A 24,838-nucleotide genomic window follows, 5' to 3' on the forward strand; every position below is an offset into this window, starting at 1 on the left:
GGTACAGGAGGTGTTGCATGTGTAAGCATCACTGCTACAGGGGGCGTTGCATGTGTAAGTATCACTGCTACAGGGGGCATTGTGTGTGTAAGCGTCACTGCTTCAGGAGGCTTTACATGTGTAAGCGTCACTGCTACAGGGGGCGTTATGTGTGTAAGCGTCACTGCTAGAGGGGGCGTTACTTGTGTAAGCATCACTGCTACAGGGGGTGTTACGTGTGTAAGCGTCACTGGTACAGGAGGCGTTGCATGTGTAAGCATCACTGCTACAGGGGACATTGTGTGTGTAAGCGTCACTGCCACAGAAGGCTTTACGTGTGTAAGCATCACTGCTGCAGGGGGAATTGTGTGTGTAAGCGTCAGTGCTACAGGGGGCATTGTGTGTGTAAGCGTCACTGCTACAGGAGGCTTTACGTGTGTAAGCGTCACTGCTACAGGGGGCGTTATGTGTGTAAGCGTCACGGCTAGAGGGGGCATTACTTGTCTAAGCATCACTGCTAGAGGGGGTGTTACATGTGTAAGCGTCACTGGTACAGGAGGTGTTGCATGTGTAAGCATCACTGCTACAGGGGGCATTGTGTGTGTAAGCATAATGTCAGGAATCGACTCACCACAACCACGTCTGTCCGTCGGTGCGGACTCCGTCCGGGGTCCCTACGTTCTGCTGTCGTCCGCTCCTCTGCCGCCAGACGTCATACTGGGCCTAGGAACGCTCCTGTAACAGCGGGCGTGTGAGCACACCGCGTTCCCGCCGGGCCGCGGCATGGGCGCCGCCATGACAGTCTCCATCGGTCAGAGTACGGCGGCCAATCCGGAGCTTGGCCGCACCTCCTTTTCCCACTCTAACCAATGTCTGCACACCAGGGGGTATATCAGGAGCTGCAGGGTGAGCCTGTGGTTGTCCTGAACTTTGTGTCACTCCTGCAACCCATGTGCCTGGATTCCTCCGTGTTCCTGGTTACCTTCCTGGATCCTCCGTGTTCCTGGTTACCTAAACGTTCCTCTGTGTTCCTGGTTACCTTTCTACATCTCTGTGGAACTACAAGCATCAGCAACCCCTGCATTGGTATTTGGCTCCACACCTAACTACAACCACAGTGTGCTTCAGCCTCTGCAGTAGAGACTCTCTCCAGGTGCATTCCATCATCTCACCTGTGAAGCAGCTTGCTAGCTGCCTGAGTTTAACGAACTGCTCTGTGAACTTCCACCTGAGTCTCCTGCATCTGCTACCAGGTTTGCTACACATTTAATACCATCTCTGCTGGCTCCACGTTTTAAACCATTCTGGTTCTCACACCAGTGAACTTATCCATCATTACCATTTCCTCCATAGACTCTCAGCTTCCAAGCTGCACCATTCCCATTGCATACTTTTATTTGTTTATTCCTGCACGTTATTCTGCTGCCTTATTGTGTGAACTTTTATGTTAAATAAACACCATTGCGCTGATGCGCAGAAACCCAATCCAGCCTCCTCACTTCTTCTATCCTACCTCCACTGACCCACTAGCGCCCCCTCCGGGGACACAGGCAAAACCGAACCTGACAGTAAGTTCAGGACCGATGGACTCGGACGGTGGTCAGAGTGTGGGGTCAGGGGCCTTACAAAATCTGGTCTCCCGCTTGGATGGTCAAGAGGCTGTGCAGCAGCAGATGTTCCAGTTTCTGCAAGGGATGTCCTCCCGGATTGATACACTACAGCAAACCCTGCCTAGTGTACTTGCTACTCCAGTTCCAGTTATCCCAGCACCTGCAAGTGCTGTGAGTTCTTCTACGCCGGCTGCATCAGCTCCAGTGTCACGCTTGCACCTGCCTGTGCCTAGCAAATATGATGGCAGTCCGAAGCTATGTCGCGGGTTCCTTAACCAATGTGAAATCCAGTTTGAATTATTATCACACAATTTCCCCACGTCAAGATCCAAGGTTGCCTACATTATCTCACTGCTCTCTGGTTCTGCCTTGAGTTGGGTGTCTCCTCTGTGGGAACGTGCTGACCCTCTGATGAACAACTACGCTGAATTCGTGTCAACCTTCAGACGTATCTTTGACGAGCCAGGTCGTGCAACATCAGCCTCTGCAGACCTTATTCAGCTTCGTCAAGGTACCCGGAGTATGGGACAATATGTCATCCAGTTCCAGACGTTAGCCGCAGAGATTCAGTGGAATAATCAAGCCCTGGTAGCAGCCTTCTGGCATGGACTTTCAGATCGGATCAAGGATGAACTGGCAACCCGCGATGTCCCTGAGCAATTGCCTGAACTGATTTCTCTATGTATCAAGTTGGACTCTCGCATCCATGAACGCAACAGTGAGCGTGCTCGTAGTGAGCCGCGCAAGTCAAGAATGGTACCTTCAGTACAATTTCAGCCTCCACCTTCTGATGAGCCTATGCAAATTAATAAGTCCCGCTTAACTCCTGAGGAGCGGTCAAGAAGACTCCGTGAGAGACTGTGTCGTTATTGTGCGGCTGCAGGTCACCAGATCAATTCTTGTACAGTGCGTTCGGGAAATGCCAGATCCTGACTTGTAAAGGAGGAGTCAAGTTGGGATCTTCTAGATAAGCTCCTTCAAACCAAGACCTCATTCTTCCTGTGACTTTAGAGACTACAGATGGTCTTCAGTCTGCATCTGCGTTAGTGGACTGTGGAGCCGCAGGAAACTTCATCACTCAAGCTGCGGTGGATAAGTTTCGTTTGCCTATCTGCGAACTCTCATATCCAGTCTACATCACTGCAGTAGATGGGAGCCGAATCTCCAAGGGGAATATATCTCACCAAACCAGACCAGTGGTTCTGGGAGTCGGGTTCCTGCATTCTGAATTAATAAAGTTTTTAGTTATTCCTCAGGCAACCCAGGAGATCGTGTTGGGAATGCCCTGGCTCCAACTACATAATCCGCAGATTGATTGGTCTACGTTACAACTCACTTCCTGGGGTTCACATTGTCGCCAGTCCTGCTTAGCCCAAGTTTGTCCTATCAAGTCTTCTGAAGTCAAAACCCAGTCAGATCTTCCTGCGGCTTACCAAGATTTCTCTTACGTCTTCAGTGAAAAGGCCGCTGATGTTCTGCCGCCCCATAGAGAGTGGGATTGCCCCATTGACCTCATTCCCGGCAAGAAACCACCAAGGGGGCGTACCTATCCGTTATCCGTTCCTGAAACTGAGGCGATGAGCGACTACATCAGGGAGAACTTACAGAAAGGATTTATTCGTCCCTCATCTTCACCCGCTGGTGCGGGCTTCTTCTTTGTTAAAAAAAAGGATGGAGGATTACGTCCATGCACTGACTACCGGGGTCTCAATGACATTACCATCAAAAACAGTTATCCATTACCACTCATCACTGAATTGTTTGATAGAGTTAAGGGAGCCCGCATCTTCACCAAGTTAGATCTCCGCGGTGCCTACAACCTCATCAGAATCCGTAGTGGTGACGAATGGAAGACAGCTTTTAATACTCGAGATGGTCATTACGAGTACCTGGTAATGCCATTCGGGTTGAGCAATGCCCCAGCAGTGTTCCAGCACTTTGTTAACGAAATCTTCCATGACGTTCTGTACAAATACCTCGTAGTTTACCTGGATGATATCCTCATCTTCTCCCAAGATCTCTCTTCTCATCGTCTGCAAGTCCGTGAGGTCCTCCGACGTCTTCGTGAGAACCGTCTCTACGGCAAATTATCCAAGTGTACCTTCGAAGTCCCCTCCATACCCTTCCTGGGGTATATAATTTCCGGATCGGATCTCCAGATGGACCCAACAAAGTTGGAAGCCATTGCCAATTGGTCCATTCCAAGTAGTCTCAAGTCTATTCAGCGATTCCTGGGATTCGCCAATTATTATAGGAAGTTTATCCGAGGATTTTCAACTCTCATCGCTCCTATTACCAACTTAACTCGGAAAGGGGCAGATCATTCCAACTGGTCAGAAGAAGCTTTAGCGGCATTTCAAAAGATCAAGCTGGCCTTTATGTCTGCTCCAGTTCTGTCTCAACCGGATGTAAACAAGCCATTCGAGTTGGAGGTGGATGCCTCCACAGTAGGAGTTGGAGCTGTTCTCTCCCAGAAGGGAACTGATGAGAAGATTCACCCTTGTGGATTTTATTCTCGTAAATTCCTCCCTGCAGAAGCTAACTATTCCATTGGAGATCAAGAACTACTAGCGATCAAGCTGGCCCTTGAGGAATGGAGGTATCTCCTGGAAGGGGCCAAATTTCCGTTCAACATCTATACGGATCATAAAAATCTGCTTTATTTGAAGGCAGCCCAGTGCCTCAATCCTCGCCAGTCCCGGTGGGCTATGTTCTTCTCTCGTTTTAAATTTAAGCTTCATTTCCGCCCAGGTTCTCAGAATATCAAGGCAGACGCTTTATCCCGATCTATGGAGTCCGAAGAGGAGACGTCCGACTCGGTTCCGCATTCCATCCTGAGTCCAGTGGTATTTGCTTCGTCTCAAGTTTCTCCTGCTCCACCTCCTGGTAAGACTTTTGTTTCCCCAGAACTCCGTTCCAAGTTGCTGTCTTGGGCTCATCAGTCCAAATTCACTGGGCATCCTGGTGTCCTGAAAACTTTCAAGTTCCTCTCTGAGACATACTGGTGGCCGAAGATGAAAGTTGACATCAAAGATTTCGTGGTATCCTGCCCGAAGTGTGCGCAGCACAAGACTCCTCGACAATCTCCAGCAGGTCAGTTACAACCATTATCTGTTCCCAGCCGTCCCTGGTCACACTTGTCCATGGATTTCATCTCTGACCTTCCCTCTTCTCAAGGATTCAATACCATCTGGGTTGTGGTTGACAGGTTTACCAAAATGGCCCCTTTTGTACCACTCCAGGGTCTTCCTTCCACACCAAAGCTTGCCCAAATCTTCCTACGGGAGATTTTCCGCTTACATGGACTACCCACTAAAATTATATCTGACCGTGGAGTTCAGTTTGTGGCAAGATTTTGGAGAGCCCTTTGTTCTGCCATGCAAGTCAACCTCAAGTTTTCGTCAGCCTACCACCCTCAGACGAATGGGCAGACGGAGAGGGTAAACCAAGAGTTAGAAACCTTTTTAAGACTTTATGTTTCGTCTTCTCAAGATGACTGGTTGGACCTGCTCCCATGGGCTGAATTTGCCCACAATTTCCGCTACCATACTGCTACAGAAACAACTCCGTTCTTTGCTGTATATGGACAACATCCCCGTGTTCCAGATTTTCAAGAACTTCCTCACATTGATGTTCCTGCTGCCACTGCTGTCTTGAGTCAGTTCTCTTCAACCTGGAGGAAGATTCATGCTTCTCTCAAGAAGGCTTCTAGCCGGTATAAGTTCTTTGCTGACCGCAAAAGACGTGCAGTTCCTAGCCTGAAACCTGGTGACAAGGTTTGGCTTTCCACCCGAAACCTTCGTCTTAGAGTCCCCTCGATGAAATTTGCACCACGTTTCATCGGTCCCTTTCCCATCGAAAGAGTCATCAGTCCTGTGGCCTACAAGCTCAAGTTACCACCTTCTCTATGAATACCTAATGCCTTTCATGTCTCTCTCCTCAGACCGTTAGTCCTGAATCGCTTCCAAAGAGCTCTTCCAGTCGGCCCCAAAGTACGAACTCAGCGGGGCGTGGAGTTCGAGATAGAGAAGATTCTGGATTCCCGTTGCCGGTACGGTCATCTACAATACCTTATCGACTGGTCCGGTTATGGTCCTGAGGAGAGAAGTTGGGTAAATTCATCAGATGTCCATGCTCCAAGGTTGGTCCGTGTCTTCCACAGAACTCATCCTTCCAAGCCACGTGGGTGTTCAGTGCCCACCCATAAAGGAGGGGGTACTGTCAGGAATCGACTCACCACAACCACGTCTGTCCGTCGGTGCGGACTCCGTCCGGGGTCCCTACGTTCTGCTGTCGTCCGCTCCTCTGCCGCCAGACGTCATCCTGGGCCTAGGAATTCTCCTTTTCCCGCCGGGCCGCGGCATGGGCGCCGCCATGACAGTCTCCATCGGTCAGAGTACGGCGGCCAATCCGGAGCTTGGCCGCACCTCCTTTTCCCACTCCAACCAATGTCTGCACACCAGGGGGTATATCAGGAGCTGCAGGGTGAGCCTGTGGTTGTCCTGAACTTTGTGTCACTCCTGCGACCCATGTGCCTGGATTCCTCCGTGTTCCTGGTTACCTTCCTGGATCCTCCGTGTTCCTGGTTACCTACCCGTTCCTCTGTGTTCCTGGTTACCTTTCTACATCTCCGTGGAACTACAAGCCTCAGCAACCCCTGCATTGGTAATTGGCTCCACACCTAACTACAACCGCAGTGTGCTTCAGCCTCTGCAGTAGAGACTCTCTCCAGGTGCATTCCATCATCTCACCTGTGAAGCAGCTTGCTAGCTGCCTGAGTTTAACGAACTGCTCTGTGAACTTCCACCTGAGTCTCCTGCATCTGCTACCAGGTTTGCTACACATTTAATACCATCTCTGCTGGCTCCACGTTTTAAACCATTCTGGTTCTCACACCAGTGAACTTATCCATCATTACCATTTCCTCCATAGACTCTCAGCTTCCAAGCTGCACCATTCCCATTGCATACTTTTATTTGTTTATTCCTGCACGTTATTCTGCTGCCTTATTGTGTGAACTTTTATGTTAAATAAACACCATTGCGCTGATGCGCAGAAACCCAATCCAGCCTCCTCACTTCTTCTATCCTACCTCCACTGACCCACTAGCGCCCCCTCCGGGGACACAAGCAAAACCGAACCTGACACATCACTGGTACAGGGGGCGTTAGGTGTGTAAGCGTCACTGGTACAGTGGGTGTTGCATGTGTAAGCTTCACTGCTACAGGGGGCATTGTGTGTGTAAGCATCACTGCTACAGGGGGCATTGTGTGTGTAAGCATCACAGCTACAGGGGGCGTTGTGTGTGTAAGCATCACTGCTACAGGGTGCATTGTGTGTGTAAGCATCAGTGGTACAGGGGGCGTTACATGTGTAAGCGTCACTGGTACAGTGGGCGTTGCATGTGTAAGCTTCACTGCTACAGGGGGCATTGTGTGTGTAAGCATCACTGGTACAGGGGGTGTTGAGTATGTATAAGCGTCACTGGTACAAGGGCATTGCGTGTTTAAGTGTCACTGCTACAGGGGGATTTACGTGTGTAAGCGTCACTGCTAGAGGGGGCGTTACTTGTGTAAGCATCACTGCTACAGGGGGTGTTACGTGTGTAAGCGTCACTGGTACAGGAGGCGTTGCATGTGTAAGCATCACTGCTACAGGGGGCGTTGCATGTGTAAGTATCACTGCTACAGGGGGCATTGTGTGTAAGCGTCACTGCTACAGGAGGCTTTACATGTGTAAGCGTCACTGCTACAGGGGGCGTTATGTGTGTAAGCGTCATTGCTAGAGGGGGCGTTTCTTGTGTAAGCATCACTGCTACAGGCGGTGTTACGTGTGTAAGCGTCACTGGTACAGGAGGCGTTGCATGTGTAAGCATCACTGCTACAGGGGACATTTTGTGTGTAAGCGTCACTGCCACAGAAGGCTTTACGTGTGTAAGCATCACTGCTACAGGGGGAATTGTGTGTGTAAGCGTCACTGCTACAGGGGACATTGTGTGTGTAAGCGTCACTGCTACAGGATGCTTTACGTGTGTAAGCGTCACTGCTACAGGGGGTGTTACATGTGTAAGCGTCACTGGTACAGTAGGTGTTGCATGTGTAAGCATCACTGCTACAAGGGGCATTGCATTTGTAAGCATCACTGCTACAGGGGGCATTGTGTGTGTAAGCGTTACTGCTACAGGGGGCATTGTGTGTGTAAGCGTCACTGCTACAGGAGGCTTTATGTGTGTAAGCGTCACTTCTACAGTGGGCGTTATGTGTGTAAGCGTCACTGCTAGAGGGGGCGTTACTTGTGTAAGTATCACTGCTACAGGGGGTGTTACGTGTGCAAGCGTCACTGGTACAGGAGGCGTTGCATGTGTAAGCATCACTGCTATAGCAGGCGTTGCGTGTGTAAGCGTCACTGCTACAGGGGGCATTGTGTGTAAGCAGCACTACTACAGGGAGCATTATGTGTATAAGCGTCACTGCTACAGGGGCATTATGTGCGCTGTACCTTTTTAAAGTAAGGGAGGGTGCAAATTTATAGTTTGCAGGGGGGCGCCGAACACCCTAGCACTGGCCCTGGGCAGATGTATGAAGTCTGGAGAAGGTATAAAGAAGTGATAAAGCAGTGATAAAGGCAAGGTGATAATGCACCAGCCAATCATTATGGATTTAAAAAATTACAATTAGGAGCTGACTGGCCGGTGTGTTATCACCTTCCACTTATCACTGCTTTATCCCTTCTCCAGGCTTAATACATCTGCTCCACTGTTTGGAAGCTAATGTACATACAGTATACTGTAATACAGGCAAAACTTACTTTTCGGGTTTTAGATCTCTATAAATAATGCCAAAACTGTGAAGATGATCTAATGCCAGTGCTAATTCAGCTAGATAAAATTTGACATCCTCTTCTGTAAACATAACCTATTGGGCATAAAGACAGGATTACACACAATTGCTGAAATTTATTTTAAGACTAAGGGGGACATTTACTAAGCAGTGATAAGAACGGAGAAGTGAGCCAGTGGAGAAGTTGCCCCATCAACCAATCTGCAGCTCTATATAATTTTACAGTATGCAAATTCTTGATGTTACTTCAGTGCTGATTGGTTGCCATGGGCATCTTCTCCACTGGCTCACTTCTCTGCTCTTATCACTGCTTAGTAAATGTCTCCCTTAATGACCATCGGTTATAAACAAACACAGTCCCTGCATCATACTGTTAAATAATATTTATGAACAACAAAATGAAACATAATTAAACAAAAGTACTGTCTTAAAACTGGAAATTCAGTTTTGGGTTAAAGTGAACTACGGATAGTAGAGGTTTCTTAACTAGTGTCTGGCAATCATGCCTTCTAGTGGTTACCCTGTGAATCCCTGTCTACTGCACACTGTGGCAGCATATTGGCCCTCATTCTGAGTTGATCGCTAGCTGCCGTTGTTCGCAGCGCAGCGATCAGGCTAAAAATCGGCTATTCTGCATGCGTATGGTGCGCACTGCGCACGCGCGATGTACTTTCACACTCTGGCCGCTGAGTGATTGATAGGAGTGGGTGTTTCTGGGCGGTAACTGACTGTTTTGGGGGGGGGGGGTGAAAAAACGCAGGCGTGCCAGATAAAATCGCAGGAGTGGCTGGAAAAACGTAGGCGTGGCTGGGAGAACGCAAGACGTGTTTGTGACGTCAAAACAGGAACTAAGTAGTCTGAAGTGATCGCAAGCTAGGAGTAGGTCTCGAGCTACTCTGAAACTGCACATTTTTTTTGTAGCAGCGCTGTGATCCTTTCGTTCGCACTTCTGCTAAGCTAAGATACACTCCCAGAGGGCGGCGGCTTAGCGTTTGCACTGCTGCTAAAAGCAGCTAGCGAGCGAACAACTCGGAATGAGGGCCATTGTCAGATGACAACACACAGCCTGTCAGAGAAATGACTGAGAGTGAGCAGGAGTAAGGTGAGTGTGGCAGGCTTCCCTGAACTCTCCTCGCTCCCATCATTGGAGAAACAGGATTACCGTATATACTCGAGTATAAGCCGACTTTTTCAGCACTTTGATTTGTGCTGAAAAAGCCACCTCGGCTTATACTCGAGTCAGCGTTATATGCCCCACAGTGCCATGTGTGCCAGATATGCCCCACAGTGCCAGGTGTGCCAGATATGCCCTACAGTGCCAGATGTGCCAGATATGCCCCACAGTGCTAGATACTTACCCTCCGTCGCTCCCGTGCTGTCGTCTGAAGGAGGGACACGGAGAGCGCAGCGCGCGGCTCTCCTGTGTCCCTCCTGCATCTCCAGCGGCAGCGGCGTCTGTGTGGTAAAGGAAGTGCACGAACCGGCACTTCCTTTAACACACGCCGCTGCCGCCGGAGACGCAAGAGGGACACAGGAGAGCCGCGCGCTGCGCTCTCCGTGTCCCTCCTTCAGACGACAGCGCGGGAGCGACGGAGGGTAAGTATCTAGCACTGTGGGGCATATCTGGCACATCTGGCACTGTGGGGCATATCTGGCACACCTGGCACTGTGGGGCATATCTGGCACACCTGGCACTGTGGGGCATATCTGGCACACCTGGCACTGTGGGGCATATCTGGCACTGTGGGGCATATCTGGCACTGTGGGGCATATCTGGCACATCTGGCACTGTGGGGCATATCTGGCACTGTGGGGCCCATCTGGTACTGTGGGGCCCATCTGGCACTGTGGGGCCCATCTGGCACATCTGGCACTGTGGGGCATATCTGGCACTGTGGGGCATATCTGGCACATCTGCACTGTGGGGCATATCTGGCACATTTGGCACTGTGGGGCATATCTGGCACATCTGGCACTGTGGGGCATATCTGGCACTGTGGGGTATATCTGGCACTGTGGGGCATATCTGGCACTGTGGGGCATATCTGGCACATCTGGCACTGTGGGGCATATCTGGCACTGTGGGGCATATCTGGCACATCTGGCACTGTGGGGCATATCTGGCACTGTGGGGCCCATCTGGCACTGTGGGGCATATCTGGCACATCTGGCACTGTGGGGCATATCTGGCACTGTGGGGCATATCTGGCACATCTGGCACTGTGGGGCATATCTGGCACTATGAGGTCTGTGTACGGCTAGAGCTGCATTTCCCACCCTAGGCTTATACTCGAGTCAATAAGTTTTCCTAGGTTTTTGTGGTAAAATTAGGTGCCTCGGCTTATATTCGGGTCGACTTATACTCGAGTATATACGGTACTTTATTCCAGGGCATTTCACCCAACGCTGATTTTTTTATGGATTAATCTTTAAAATCCCACCCACATACTGTATATATGAAAAAAAAATCCTTCAAAACACATTTTACCCTTTTCATGCATCCCAACATGTGTACAGTAGATCGAAATTAACTTGGCCAAGTACCAATAATTTGATTCTGAACTGTTTCCCACAGTTTCGCAGATCTGTGCTCCTTGACAAAGTAGCCAGGTGTTACAAAACAAGTTGGAGCAACCAAGCTGGGCAATGGGCAGCAGCCGGAAACAGACACAGAGTAACGCGGAGCTGAGTCTGATGTTATCAATAGTGGCCACGGCTACAACGGTAGCTTTAGCCGAATGGTAGATTCTAGATTCAAGTGGGCTAAAGAACCTCTGTCACAACCATGTGACCCACGAGAGCAGGGAAAGGGGCAAGGTGGGTGGGTTAGCAGTTTTACTATCATTGTGGACATCTATTGGGGATAGTAACCTGCCTAAAGAGTTGTGAGCGAAGCATGGTGAGTGAAGTGAGCCCGCGAGGGTATATATTGGGTCCTATGTACTGAACTTGAACCAACCTTGCTATTCCCCCATGCCAGCGCGAGTCACATGGTTGTTACATCGGAGGTCTTTTAGCCTACTTGAATTTGGACTCCATTATAGCCAAACTCCTACCCACCACCCAACTAGGAATGATCGGAGGACCACTAGGACCACCAGGAAAGAGGTGGGGTAAACTTAGGGTCAGTCTATAAAGCCTGCTCTGGGACTTTTACAACAGTCTACTCGCAAATGCTTAATAAGTCACCGAGGGTAATCCTACAAGGTGCGCCTAAGATGGCTGCATCACCTGATACCTTTCAAGGGTAGAATATATAAGACAATTAATTTATTACCCAAAATGACTGCACCAATCCTGCATTATGTTTATTGTGCTCTCTAAGTTTATGTTTTGTTTTTATTCCTGTGTGTAATTCTAAATCCTTTGTATTGTTTTCTCTGTTTTTGATGCTTGTAAAGCAACTTTGTGTCCTGCAGGAGAAAAGCGCTATATTAATACAATTATTATTATTATTATTATTATTACAACATTAGAACTCTTTAATGATTACAAGATCTGTGCTTATAATGATGTTCTTACATTTGACTGGCTGTTGAACATAGCTATGTATAGATGTCAAACCAGAGTATAATTTTTACTTAAAAATCATACTATTTTTCTTTGATTTAGACAGTTTTGCAATAACTTAACTTTTACAATACACACAGATGTTTGCTTTCTAATTTCTGAAATTGACATTTAGTTGTTAAACTGTGAATATTTACCTCTTTAGAGAGTCTACTAAACAGATCTCCACCTCGTAGAAATGTTAATATTAAATACAACTTTCCTTCTGTTTGAAATGCTGTAGATAGGAAAGAGAGAATATATACATATTTTTTTAAGTTCTTTTAGCACACATATACAGTATATATCAAATACAGAGCACTGCAATGTTTTATTTTATTTAAAGTGCTGCAAATTTCAGTCTCAGGTCTAGTAAAATTACATCAATTGTCCGCGGTAATTTACCATGGGCTAATTGATCCCCTGGGGATATTCAATTGGCCACGATGTCGGCCGACATCAGTGATTTTTTTTTGCATGCATGAGGCAGGCAGAAAAAAATCCCTGATAACAAGCCCTATCAGCCTTATTTTTTGTGAAAACACATAGGTCCAGGAACTTATCCCGATTCCTATGTGTTTTCACCTGAAAGGAGAAAAATTTTCAGGTGAAAAAAAATGGGGAATAATTGAATTGGCAGGAAAAAAATCCTGTTTTTCTCACCCAAAATGTTTTTGGGGCTTATTGAATTCCCCATAAATAGTACAACATGAAGCATGTATATGAATTTTTATTTATTTGTTTGTTTGTTTTTATTAAATGCTTTATATAAAATCCTAGAAATTGCTACTCATTAGACAGGTGTCATGCTAGCATACTTGAATATCATGTTTTTTATAGCCAAGTCTCAAGCCATCACACAGCTTTCACAAGACTTTTTCTTTGAAATATGAGTAATTCAGCTACAGTATGACAAAGAGTAATAATGTCAATGTATAACACATATTCAATTTTAGGCTTACCATAATGAAGTTTGACTATGAATGGATGGTTGACCTCTGCCAAGATGTCTCTTTCCATCTTTGATCTCACACGGTCATTAACTGCAGTATCAGAAAAGAAACAAATATTTATTTTCAAAAAATAAACTGTCAGTGTATGTAAAGCTGCAATGTTGTATTCCAATGTAGTTGTATTCCAGTTTTAGGGCATGTGTGTTGTAGTTAGGCTACAGTGGGTGAGATCTGCTATCTGAGTAGCTAGTTAAGTGTAGCTGTAGGGGTGGGCTGCTGTGCTTCTATGCAGATCAAGCTAACCAGTGTGATCCTGGCGTATGTCATTTTTCTGTTGTTTATTTGTTTGTCCTTGTAGGCCAGGTCTCTCACGTGCATGCGGGTGCTAATGTAGACCATTTTTGTGTAACCCATATATTGTCTACCACTATAGGCAAAGTCTGTTCCGTACACATGGGTGCTAGAAAGACAGACTGAGGGTGTTCCTAGAAGCCAGTAGGGTTGCCAGGTAAGCTGTGCTATCACAATTTTACCTTAGTGTGCAAGCACGTATGGCTGAAAATTGCGTCTGAGGGCATTGTTCCAGTGATGAATTTACCCAGTCCAGCTACTGAGGTGCCCTCTTTTTTGTTGTTCTCTGTGTTATTCATGTGTTTCCATCGTTTTTCTCTTTCCAGAGAAAGGAGTTGTCAAGTCTGCATTCCAGGACCATCTGAACATCTCAAGCATGTAGAGCAACACAATACCTGCATCCACCACAGCTCCACACATCTCTTATCAGTCTTATGTTATGAAAAACTATAATAATATTATACCCCTTTCACATAGCAATGCCGGGCCACACCCGGGTTTTGGAAACGGGTCTTTCCCGGGTGCGACCCGGCATTGGACCCTTACACACTGGCTATCTGATCCGGCAATATGCGGGGACAATGCCAGCATCAGGGGCGGGTGCGGAGGCAGAGCTGGGAGATGAAATCATCTCCACACCGCCTCTGCCTATACTGTGAACGGGTCCTAGGTCGCATCAACACTGCAACCCGTTCACACTGCACCTCATCCGAGATTGAACCCTGGAATAACCCTTCTTTAATCCCGGGTTAAAATACCGGTTCAGGTGACCCGGGAATTCAGGAGTGACCCCTTTCACACCGCACAGCTATCCGTGTCAACCCAGCAATATAAGGGGTATTATTGTTATGTCTTTCCACTGAATGAACTGTAAGACATGGGGAGAGGAGTGCACACACAACCCCAGCTCGAAAATGGCACTGGCCAAAGGGACAGGCTACACCACAGACAGAGACCTGGACCTCAACCCCGCCCCTCCCCACCCACCAAAAATACTTACCTGCCATCCTGTATGCCACCAGCTAGATAGAACAGTACAATACAATACATAGTAGTCAGCTTGCCCCACCAATGCACATGTGCAGCTCATGCATGTAAAACATGAATAGTCTCTAGTTTGAAAAGTCTGCAGATGGTAGGTCCATGTTGGGAGAGGGGAAGTAGGGAGATGATCAGGTCTGGTGGGGAGAGATGAAGGTGGGTGAAGATCAGCCATGTGAGAAAGGAGGCATTTGATCTGGCTGTGTGGCGAAAGGGGAAGAAGGGAGATGATCTGGTCATATTATGAGTGGGGAAAGAAGCAGATGATCCGGCCATGTTGGGAAAGGAAGTAAATGATTTGAGTGTGTGAGGAAGGAAGCAGATGATCTGGTCATGTATGGAAGGTGGCTTGTGGTCGGTTGTGTGCAGAAGGAGGACGATAATACAGCGAAGAAGGAGAAGGAGAGAAATTATCCAAGAGTGAGGAAATAGAAATGTGGAAGGAATAAGGGAAAGAATAGGGTAAGATGGAGAACGGGGAGAGAGATGGGAAGGTAGAGTAAGAGATGAAAAGAACACCAGCATGATAGCTAGCGACCCAGCAAATGATGTAACATACTAGTAATATATTCTCTTTTATAATCTGTCTTGCTTACTTAGACTAAGTTACTATGCTGCATGACACAGAACATCAAACACTGACTGGCTACAATGCAAAAAGGTTTTGTAAATTACATGTTTCATACAATCCCAGGTGAAAAAAAGGTTGTGAAGGAAGCAAACTTAAACATTACATATTTCCCAACATTTAATGCAACATTACTATTTTTTATACGCTGAATTTAACAGTCTGAAAAAGTAAAATCGGTAATGTGGCCTGAGCAAAAGCTGGTATACAGTATATGTCAGGAAATACTTAGAAAATCCCTAGCAGAACCCACAGCTTCCAAATGTTTCTTTTAGCGAGCAAGGTAAAAGCCTTTTTATTCTTGATTTAGGAATTTTTTCATACTTAAACATGCATAAATAATCTATCCCAGAAATGTTTAAGTCTTCTTTAGGTCTTCTTGCATACATAAGATCTCATCATAGACTTTCAATTATAATGAGGTCTGGTGACTATGAAGGACATTCTAAAACACCAGTACAGTACTTCATTACTGTATGTACTTCATGGTTGATTCTAAAGTATGTTTCCTGTATGTTTCCCAACCTGTTTTCATACTCAGTATCTTCACTGACCCAGGGACATTAGTTATAGGAATTGTTGATATTTAGTTAAAGTATATGCTTTCACCCTGACAATATTTCCTGTGCATCTGGTTGTCACGCACCAGAATCATCCACTCCCATGCTTTCGCAAAAAGGGAAATTATTATTTTCTTCACTAGCTTCATCTGTTTTACTCCTAATACAATTTTTATGGATTTGGCCAAAAAGGTTAAATTTATGTTCCATCATTCTGCAGATCTATGAAAAAGTTGGTTGTTTTTCATACTTCAGATATTGACTTTTACAAAAGGTATTCTTCCGACAACAATTCCATACAGATCATTGTTCTTCTAAAATACTTTATGCAGGTATTCTGCTGTGATACAGTAATATAAATTCTGATTTTCATATCTACCCAGTTAAGAAAAACAGTTTTAAAAAATAGTTTTCTAGGTATCTATGTACTAAGCTTTGGAGGGAGACGTAAGAAGTGGACGTAGATAAAATACCAGCCTGTCAGCTGCTAACTGCCATGCTACTGACACTGGGGTAGAAACGCATTATAGGGGGGGAGTAGAAGTGGTACCAGCGTATGTTATGTGCGCTAATACCGCTCCCCCCCATGTATTACAGCAGCGGTGTGTGCAAGGTGACAGGGGCACTATGCACACAGATAGTGCTGTCCCTGGCTGCTGCGACTGCTGGCTCCAGGATGAATGTGAGATCTCCCGATAGCTGCGGATAGCAACACAGGGAGACACAGCGCATCAGCACTAAGCTGATGTGCTGTGTGTTCAGGCGGAGATTGCCGGAGGGGGGAGTTTCCACTCCCACGCTTTGGCAGACAGGATGGTAATACATCCCCTTGGTAATGAAGGTCCTTAAATGAACATGATGAACATGAGGTCTATTCATGAAGCAGTGACAAGAGTGGAGATGTGAGCCAGTAGAGAAGTTGCCCATGGCAACCAATCAGCATTGAAGTAACATTTATAATTCGCATACCATACAATTGTACGGAGCAGCTAATTGGTTGCAATAGGCAACCTCTCCACTGGCTCACTTCTCTACTCTTTTCACTGCTTCATGAATAGACCACTATGTTTTATACCGTGAAGGTACTCTGTATGAATCATTTAAGGACTATTCATTAAGCCCCTTTCACATAAATTGTGCAGAAAATACAGAATGACAAGACATGTTTGTTATTTTTTTTATACCTGCAAATATCGATATAAAGGGGCATCTATATTGTATCTAGCTCCTGCTTTATTGTGGCTTCATAATTATATAATAGATATACACAGCAGGGCTTATTTATCCATGGTATGAGCCAAACACTGCTCACCTTATCTGTCTAATCTTCCGGATGGAACAGATAATCTCATAATCTGCTCTGTGCATAGATGAGTGACAGAGTTAAAAACCTGCATCAAGCCACACTGCTGTCATTCATCTGTGTATACCCCACAGCCCACCCCCATGAAGATCTCCATAGGTTCCATAAATCAATTAGTTGTAAAGAAAATGTGATATGTTAATGTACAGGATCATGATATGCAGATTACCTTTGAGAGTAGCTTTTTTCAAAACCTTCATTGCATAAAGCTGTCCTGAATCAGCACCTTTCATTTTACGTACAAGAAAAACCTGTAGGAAGAGTTATGCTTTTGATTAAATCTATTAAATTATGTTTATATCTAGAATCCTACAGTACACGTGACAATACTATTATTGTTCTCATGCTCTCATATCTGCCTTGTCTTTATTTCATATTCTCTGAATTATTGTTACTATGGTATACCTCCCAACCTTTTTAAAAGACATATTGGGAAACAATTAAGCTCCACCTATGGTCCATCAAAACCATGCCTAGATCCACCCGAACCATTCTGCACAAATCAAACCTGGATCCGCAGTACTACAAGGCCAAACCTTTTCTTGATCAACACCATACCTACAGTACATTGAATTTTGGTGGTTCAAGCTTATATTTTACAAAGTCTTTTCATTAGTGAATATGGCTTGTCACTATTAAAATGTACATGATCAGCAAAAGATGGTATTATCAGTTTACATGTTTCAATGACTTCTTTTGCATTACACGTTTTGTTATCCTATGTGTAATGGAAATTAGAGTGTTATGATTGTTCTAGCAATATGAATATTGTATTACTCTGATCTTATACAAGTTGAATGCTGTCCCACCTTCTTCAAAATCACTTAAACTTATTAGTAATAGTAGTCACTGAGGGGAAAAAAATAATGCAATTTGTGTTGAAGCCTAAAATAAATCTGCCATTGGCAAATCTATACCTAGACCAGATCAACATTTTATTTTTAGCAATGAAGAATCCTAAGCAATATGATGAAGGTACACTATATATACACAATAATAATTGCTCAAAGAATGGACAAAGCCTATACCACAGGGTCCATCCAAAACACACAATTTCCTTTGATGATATTTAATTGCTCCCCCTTAAAAAGGGTGAAAATGATAATCATTTAAAAGATAAATCTCTAAAATGAAGAAATACATATGTCATTAATTATTTTTGAATCTAATAGAAAGTGAGAATATGCATTACACAACTACAAAATACATTCAAATTTCACATATTTTTGATGAAAACAATATTCAGATTTGGACCCAGTTGTGTATTTTGTGTTTTAGTCAATGAGGTGACAATATGGCATGCACTTGAGGGCCTCATATTTTAAATGAATAAAAAAATAAAAAATAAAACTTTTGTTGTCATCACAGTCTACTCAACAAAACATATTAGTGGAATGAATCATGCCTAGAGTAAGAGACTTTGAATATATGCTATTTCAAAATTAGAGATGCTTGAAAATGTACTAATGGTATGAAATGTAATCAGTTTCACTATGTGAAACCAGTCAGTGGCGGATTTTACCTATAACCTGCTGAAGTGCAGGCCCCAGTAGCGGATCTTGCTACGGGCATGCAGGATTTTTGCCCGGGGAGCCGCCTTCCAGAGGGGATCCGGTCTGAAGATCGACAGTGTCTAGGTCGACAATGTTTAGGTCGACCACTACAGGTCGACAGTCACTAGGTCGACATGGATGGAAGTTCGACAGGGTTTCTAGGTCGACATGTGCTAGGTCGACAGGTCTAAAGGTCGACATGAGTTTTTCACTTTTTTTTTTCTTTTTTTGAATTTTTTCATACTTAACGATCCACGTGGACTACGATTGGAACGGTAAAGTGTGCCGAGCGAAGCGAAGGCACCATGCCCGAAGCATGGCGAGCGAAGCGAGCCATGTGAGGGGACGCGGTGCACTAATTTGGGATCCCGGTCACTCTAAGAAGAAAACGACACAAAAAAAAAAATCCTCATGTCGACCTTTAGACCTGTCGACCTAGCACATGTCGACCTAGAAACCCTGTCGACCTTCCATCCATGTCGACCTAGTGACTGTCGACCTATAGTGGTCGACCTAAACATTGTCGACCTAGACACTGTCGATTTGATGAACCACACCTCTTCCAGAGGGCACCGCCGCTGTCCAGAGGGCACCGCCGCTATAGCAATATCCGCTACTGGTGCCCCCTGGTCCTTAGTAGATGCGGTGCAGTGCAGTGTGCAATGAAGTCATTGCGCACCGCACTGCATTGTGGGAGTGGCACATAGACACTATGGGTCATGATTGACCTCTAGTGTCTATGCGGTGCTATGGGAGAGCCCCCATGTATGGCATTACTCCCTCTAGCTGGTTCAGCCTGGTGCTGGTTTTGGTTAAATATGGGGAACCCTATTTTATTCAATTTTTTCCCATAAAATAAGATTTTAAACCTACCGGTAAATCTTTTTCTCCTAGTCCGTAGAGGATGCTGGGGACTCCGTAAGGACCATGGGGTATAGACGGGCTCCGAAGGAGACATGGGCACTCTAAAGACTTTAGATGGGTGTGCACTGGCTCCTCCCTCTATGCCCCTCCTCCAGACCTCAGTTAGAGAACTGTGCCCAGAGGAGACGGACAGTACGAGGAAAGGATTTTTGTTAATCAAAGGGCAAGATTCATACCAGCCCACACCATCCACACCGTATAACATGGAATATACGAACCAGTTAACAGTATGAACAAAAACAGCATCAGCCAAAGACTGATCTATGCCGTAACATAACCCTTATGTAAGCAACAACTATATACAAGCCTTGCAGAAAATTAGTCCACACTGGGACGGGCGCCCAGCATCCTCTACGGACTAGGAGAAAAAGATTTACCGGTAGGTTTAAAATCTTATTTTCTCTTACGTCCTAGAAGATGCTGGGGACTCCGTAAGGACCATGGGGATTATACCAAAGCTCCAGACCGGGCAGGAGAGTGCGGATGACTCTGCAGCACCGATTGAGCAAACATGAGGTCCTCCTCAGCCAGGGTATCAAACTTGTAGAATTTTGCAAAAGTGTTTGAACCCGACCAAGTAGCTGCTCGAGACGCCTCGGGCAGCAGCCCAAGAAGAGCCCACCTTCCTAGTGGAATGGGCCTTTACCGAATTAGGTAACGGCAATCCAGCCGTAGAATGAGCCTGCTGAATTGTGTTACAGATCCAGCGAGCAATAGTCTGCTTAGAAGCAGGAGCGCCAACCTTGTTGGCCGCATACAGGACAAACAGTGCCTCTGTTTTACGAACTTGAGCCGTCCTGGCTACATAAATTTTTAAGGCCCTGACTACATCAAGAGACTTGGAATCCTCCAAGTCCCCTGTAGCCACCGGTACCACAATAGGTTGGTTCATATGAAACGATGAAACCACCTTAGGCAGAAATTGAGGACAAGTTCTCAATTCTGCTCGATCCACATGGAAAATCAGATAGGGGCTCTTGTGAGACAAAGCCGCCAATTCGGACACCCGCCTCGCAGATGCCAAGGCCAACAACATGACCACTTTCCAAGTGAGAAATTTTAATTCAACTGTTTGAAGAGGTTCAAACCAGTGTGATTTAAGGAAATGTAACACCACGTTAAGGTCCCATGGTGCCACTGGGGGCACAAAAGGAGGCTGGATGTGCAGCACTCCCTTTACAAAAGTCTGGACTTCTGGGAGAGAAGCCAATTCCTTCTGAAAGAATATTGATAGGGCCAAAATCTGCACCTTAATGGAGCCTAACTTTAGGCCCATATCCACTCCTGTCTGTAGAAAGTGGAGAAAACGGCGCAGGTGGAAATCTTCCGTAGGAGCATTCTTGGCTTCACACCAAGATACATATTTCCTCCAGATACGGTGATAATGTTTCGCCGTTACCTCCTTCCTAGCTTTGATTAGAGTAGGGATGACTTCCCCCGGAATACCTTTCCTAGCTAGGATTTGGCGTTCAACCGCCATGCCGTCAAACGTAACCGCGGTAAGTCTTGGAACACGCAGGGTCCCTGCTGCAACAGGTCCTCCCTGGGAGGAAGAGGCCACGGATATTCTGTGAGCAGTTCCTGAAGATCTGAATACCAGGCCCTTTGGGGCCAATCCGGAACAATGAGTATTGTCTGCACTCTTTTTTGTCTTATGATTCTCAACACTTTTGAGATGAGAGGTAGAGGAGGGAACACATAGACCGACTAAAACACCCATGGTGTCACCAGGGCGTCCACCGCCACTGCCTGAGGGTCCCTTGACCTGGAACAATACCTCCGAAGCTTCTTGTTGAGGCGTGACGCCATCATGTCTATTTGAGGAAGTCCCCAACGACTTGTTATCTCTGCAAAAACTTCTTGATGAAGACCCCACTCTCCTGGATGGAGATCGTGTCTGCTGAGGAAGTCTGCTTCCCAGTTGTCCACTCCCGGAATGAAAACTGCTGACAGAGCACTTACATGATTTTCCGCCCAGTGAAGAATCCTGGTGGCCTCCGCCATTGCCACTCTGCTCCTTTTCCCGCCTTGGCGGTTTACATGAGCCACGGCTGTGACTTTGTCCGATTGAATCAGAACGGGTAGGTCACAAAGCAGATTCTCCGCTTGCCGTAGGCCGTTGTATATGGCCCTTAATTCCAGCACGTTGATGTGTAGACAAGCCTCCTGGCTTGACCATAGTCCCTGAAAATTTCTTCCTTGTGTGACTGCTCCCCATCCTCGGAGGCTCGCGTCCGTGGTCACCAGAACCCAGTCTTGAATGCCGAACCTGCGACCCTCTAGAAGGTGAGCACTCTGCAGCCACCACAGGAGAGACACCCTGGCCCTGGGGGACAGGCTTATTTTCTGATGCATTAGTAGATGGGACCCCGACCACTTGTCCAGAAGGTCCCACTGAAACGTCCTCGCATGGAACCTGCCAAAGGGGATGGCCTCGTAGGCCGCCACCATTTTTCCCAGTACACGAGTGCATTGATGAACTGACACTCTTTTTGGTTTTAGCAGGTCTCTGACCATGTTCTGGAGGTCCTGGGTTTTTTCCGTTGGGAGAAAGACCCTCTTCTTTTCAGTGTTCAGAATCATGCCCAAAAATGATAGCCGTGTCGTTGGAATCAACTGCGACTTTGGTAGATTTAGAATCCAGCCGTGTTGCTGCAGCACTCTCAGGGAGAGTGACACGCTTTTCAGCAATTGATCTCTTGATCTCGCTTTTATCAGGAGATCGTCCAAGTATGGGATAATTGTGACTCCTTGCCTGCGCAGGAGCACCATGATTTCCGCCATTACCTTGGTGAAAATCCTCGGGGCCATGGAAAGCCCAAACGGCAACGTCTGAAACTGGTAATGACAGTCCTGTACAGCGAATCTCCGGTACGCCTGATGAGTTGGATAAATGGGGACATGAAGGTATGCATCCTTTATGTCTAGTGATACCATAAAATCCCCCCCTTCCAGGCTAGAGATCACTGCCCGGAGAGATTCCATCTTGAATTTGAACTTTTTCAAATACAGGTTCAGGGATTTTAGATTCAGAATGGGTCTGACCGAGCCATCTGGCTTCGGGACCACAAATAGGGTTGAATAGTACCCTTTCCCCTGTTGCATCAGGGGAACCTTGATAACCACCTGTTGTTGACACAGCTTTTGTATGGCAGCTGAAACTATTTCCCTCTCTGGGGGAGAAGCAGGCAAGGCCGATTTGAAAAACCGGCGAGGAGGCACTTCTTCGAATTCCAGCTTGTAGCCTTGGGATACAATTTCGATCGCCCAAGAATCCACATCCGACTGAACCCAGACCTGGTTGAAGAGTCGAAGACATGCCCCCACTGGCGCGGACTCCCTCAGTGGTGCCCCAGCGTCATGCGGTGGATTTTGTAGAAGCCGGGGAGGACTTTTGTTCCTGGGAACTAGCCGTAGCAGGCGTTCTTTTCCCTCTACCCTTACCTCTGGCGAGGAAGGAAGAGCCCCGACCCCTAATGGACTTATGCAACCGAAAGGACTGCATCTGATATTGAGGTGTTTTTTTTTTTTTGCTGTGGGGGAACATAAGGCAAAAAAGAAGACTTACCCGTGGTAGCTGTGGAAACAAGGTCCACGAGGCCCTTCCCAAATAAAACCTCACCCTTGTAAGGTAAAATTTCCATATGTCTCTTTGAATCGGCATCACCCGTCCATTGGCGGGTCCACAGGGACCGCCTAGCAAAAATTGCCATGGCATTGGCTCTTGAACCCAACAGCCCAATGTCTCTCGCAGCCTCTCTCATATATAACGCTGCCTCTTTAATGTGACCCAAGGTCAATAAAATGCTTTCCTTATCTAGAGTGTCAATGTCAGATGACAAGTTATCTGCCCATGCTGCAATTGCGCTACCCACCCATGCCGACGCTACTGGCGGTCTGAGCAAGGCACCCGTATGTGTATAAATCGATTTCAAGGTAGTTTCCTGTCTGCGATCAGCAGAATCCTTGAGGGCTGCCGTGTCTGGAGACAGTAGCGCCACCTTTTTGGACAAGCGCGTCAAAGCCTTGTCCACCGAGGGCGAGGATTCCAACCATAACCTGCCCTGTAAGGGGAAAGGATATGCCATAATAATTCTCTTGAGAATCTGCAGTTTTTTGTCTGGAGTTTCCCAAGCTTTTTCAAATAAGGCGTTCAGCTCATGTGATGGGGGAAACGTTACCTCAGGTTTCTTTTCCTTAAACATGCAGACCCTTGTGTCAGGGACAGAGGGGTCCTCTGTGATATGCAAAACATCTTTTATAGCCATAATTATATAATGAATACTCTTGGCCACCCGTGGGTGTAACCGTGCATCAACATAGTCGACACTGGAGTCAGAATCCGTGTTGGTATTGTCAAAGTCAGAAAAATGTCTCTATGCACGTTGCCATATTTGCACCGCACACTGGTCCATGCTGCGCATGCGTGCGCTTTCCCGTGTCTGCGCATACCCGCTAGTGCGTGCACCCGCTCGCACGGTATGTGCATTTACGGTAAAGAGTATGTAGTCGTAGCGTGCGACTCATTCGTTACAAATGTTCACAATTAATGTAGTTTATAGATTATGGTCCCTTTGATAGATTCTGAAAGTTTGGTTAATATAGAATGTCCCTGAACGGAGGAATCCCTCTTTGTATTGTGCGAAGGATCTAACAGGGGTCATACAGCAGTGTTTGGTACCCATCGGAAGAGTATTTAATCAGCAATATTCCGGTGTTGGTTTGGAGCGGATTAATCGCTCGTGCGAATAGTTATGGACATAACAAGTTATGTCTATTTTCTATTATCATTTGTTCTTACTTAGTCATGCATCAGTGGGTCTCAAATGGCTCTTTGACCTCAGAGATCCCCCAAACAATAGTTTGCATGTTAAGAGGGCCTCATATCTACACATGCATAAGGTAATCACAAGAATAGTAATTGAAGATCAATTGTACTCCAAATCAGTATCTTTCCCGCAGACGGAGTGCAATAGTCTTTAATTACACTGAGCTTTGAGACTCAATGGAGAAGACCAACACCTGTGTTTACAAATGGGGCTGGATTTGTATACAGGAGAATGAGGGCTGAGATGTCATTGTCTCAACTGAAAGTGGACATCATGAATATAGAACAAAACCCAGACAGGATTCTGGGTTTGTATTCGCCAAACAATAGCTTCTCACTAGACAGGAATGTGTTGGTCATCACCCATTGTGTTACATAACCAAGGCCACTGATGCAGCTGGCTCACATGCTGGGAGGGACACACACTTCTTGTGGTTGACACACCCCCACAGCTGGAATGCAGGTATGATATACCCACTGGAGATCACAGGGCTGACTCTCTCACTCAGAACTAAGCTAGCATCAAGCAGCATGGCGGCTACATCCCCAGGACAGAATTCCTTCCCAAAGGCTAAGTATTGAACTTCACATGGCTAGATAAGGAAACAGATAGATTGCTTTCTGGTTTAAATAGGATATTGTAACTTGGTTGTATGATTG

At 46.3% G+C, this 24,838-nt stretch overlaps 1 protein-coding gene across 1 annotated transcript in view; it reads right to left on the reverse strand.

Annotated features, from left to right (window-relative positions):
* Positions 1-24,838, reverse strand: part of RPS6KA2 (ribosomal protein S6 kinase A2) — a 349,845-nt gene that overhangs the window by 230,088 nt on the left and 94,919 nt on the right. Inside the window, exons 3-6 of the mRNA XM_063917551.1 lie at positions 17,043-17,124; positions 12,940-13,020; positions 12,136-12,215; positions 8,397-8,503 (exon numbers count right to left, since the gene is read on the reverse strand). Coding sequence (XP_063773621.1) covers positions 8,397-8,503; positions 12,136-12,215; positions 12,940-13,020; positions 17,043-17,124 — 350 coding nt within the window. The remainder of the gene's footprint in view (positions 1-8,396; positions 8,504-12,135; positions 12,216-12,939; positions 13,021-17,042; positions 17,125-24,838) is intronic.

The sequence above is a fragment of the Pseudophryne corroboree genome, chromosome 4 (genome assembly GCF_028390025.1).
Source record: "Pseudophryne corroboree isolate aPseCor3 chromosome 4, aPseCor3.hap2, whole genome shotgun sequence".
NCBI lineage: Eukaryota > Metazoa > Chordata > Amphibia > Anura > Myobatrachidae > Pseudophryne > Pseudophryne corroboree.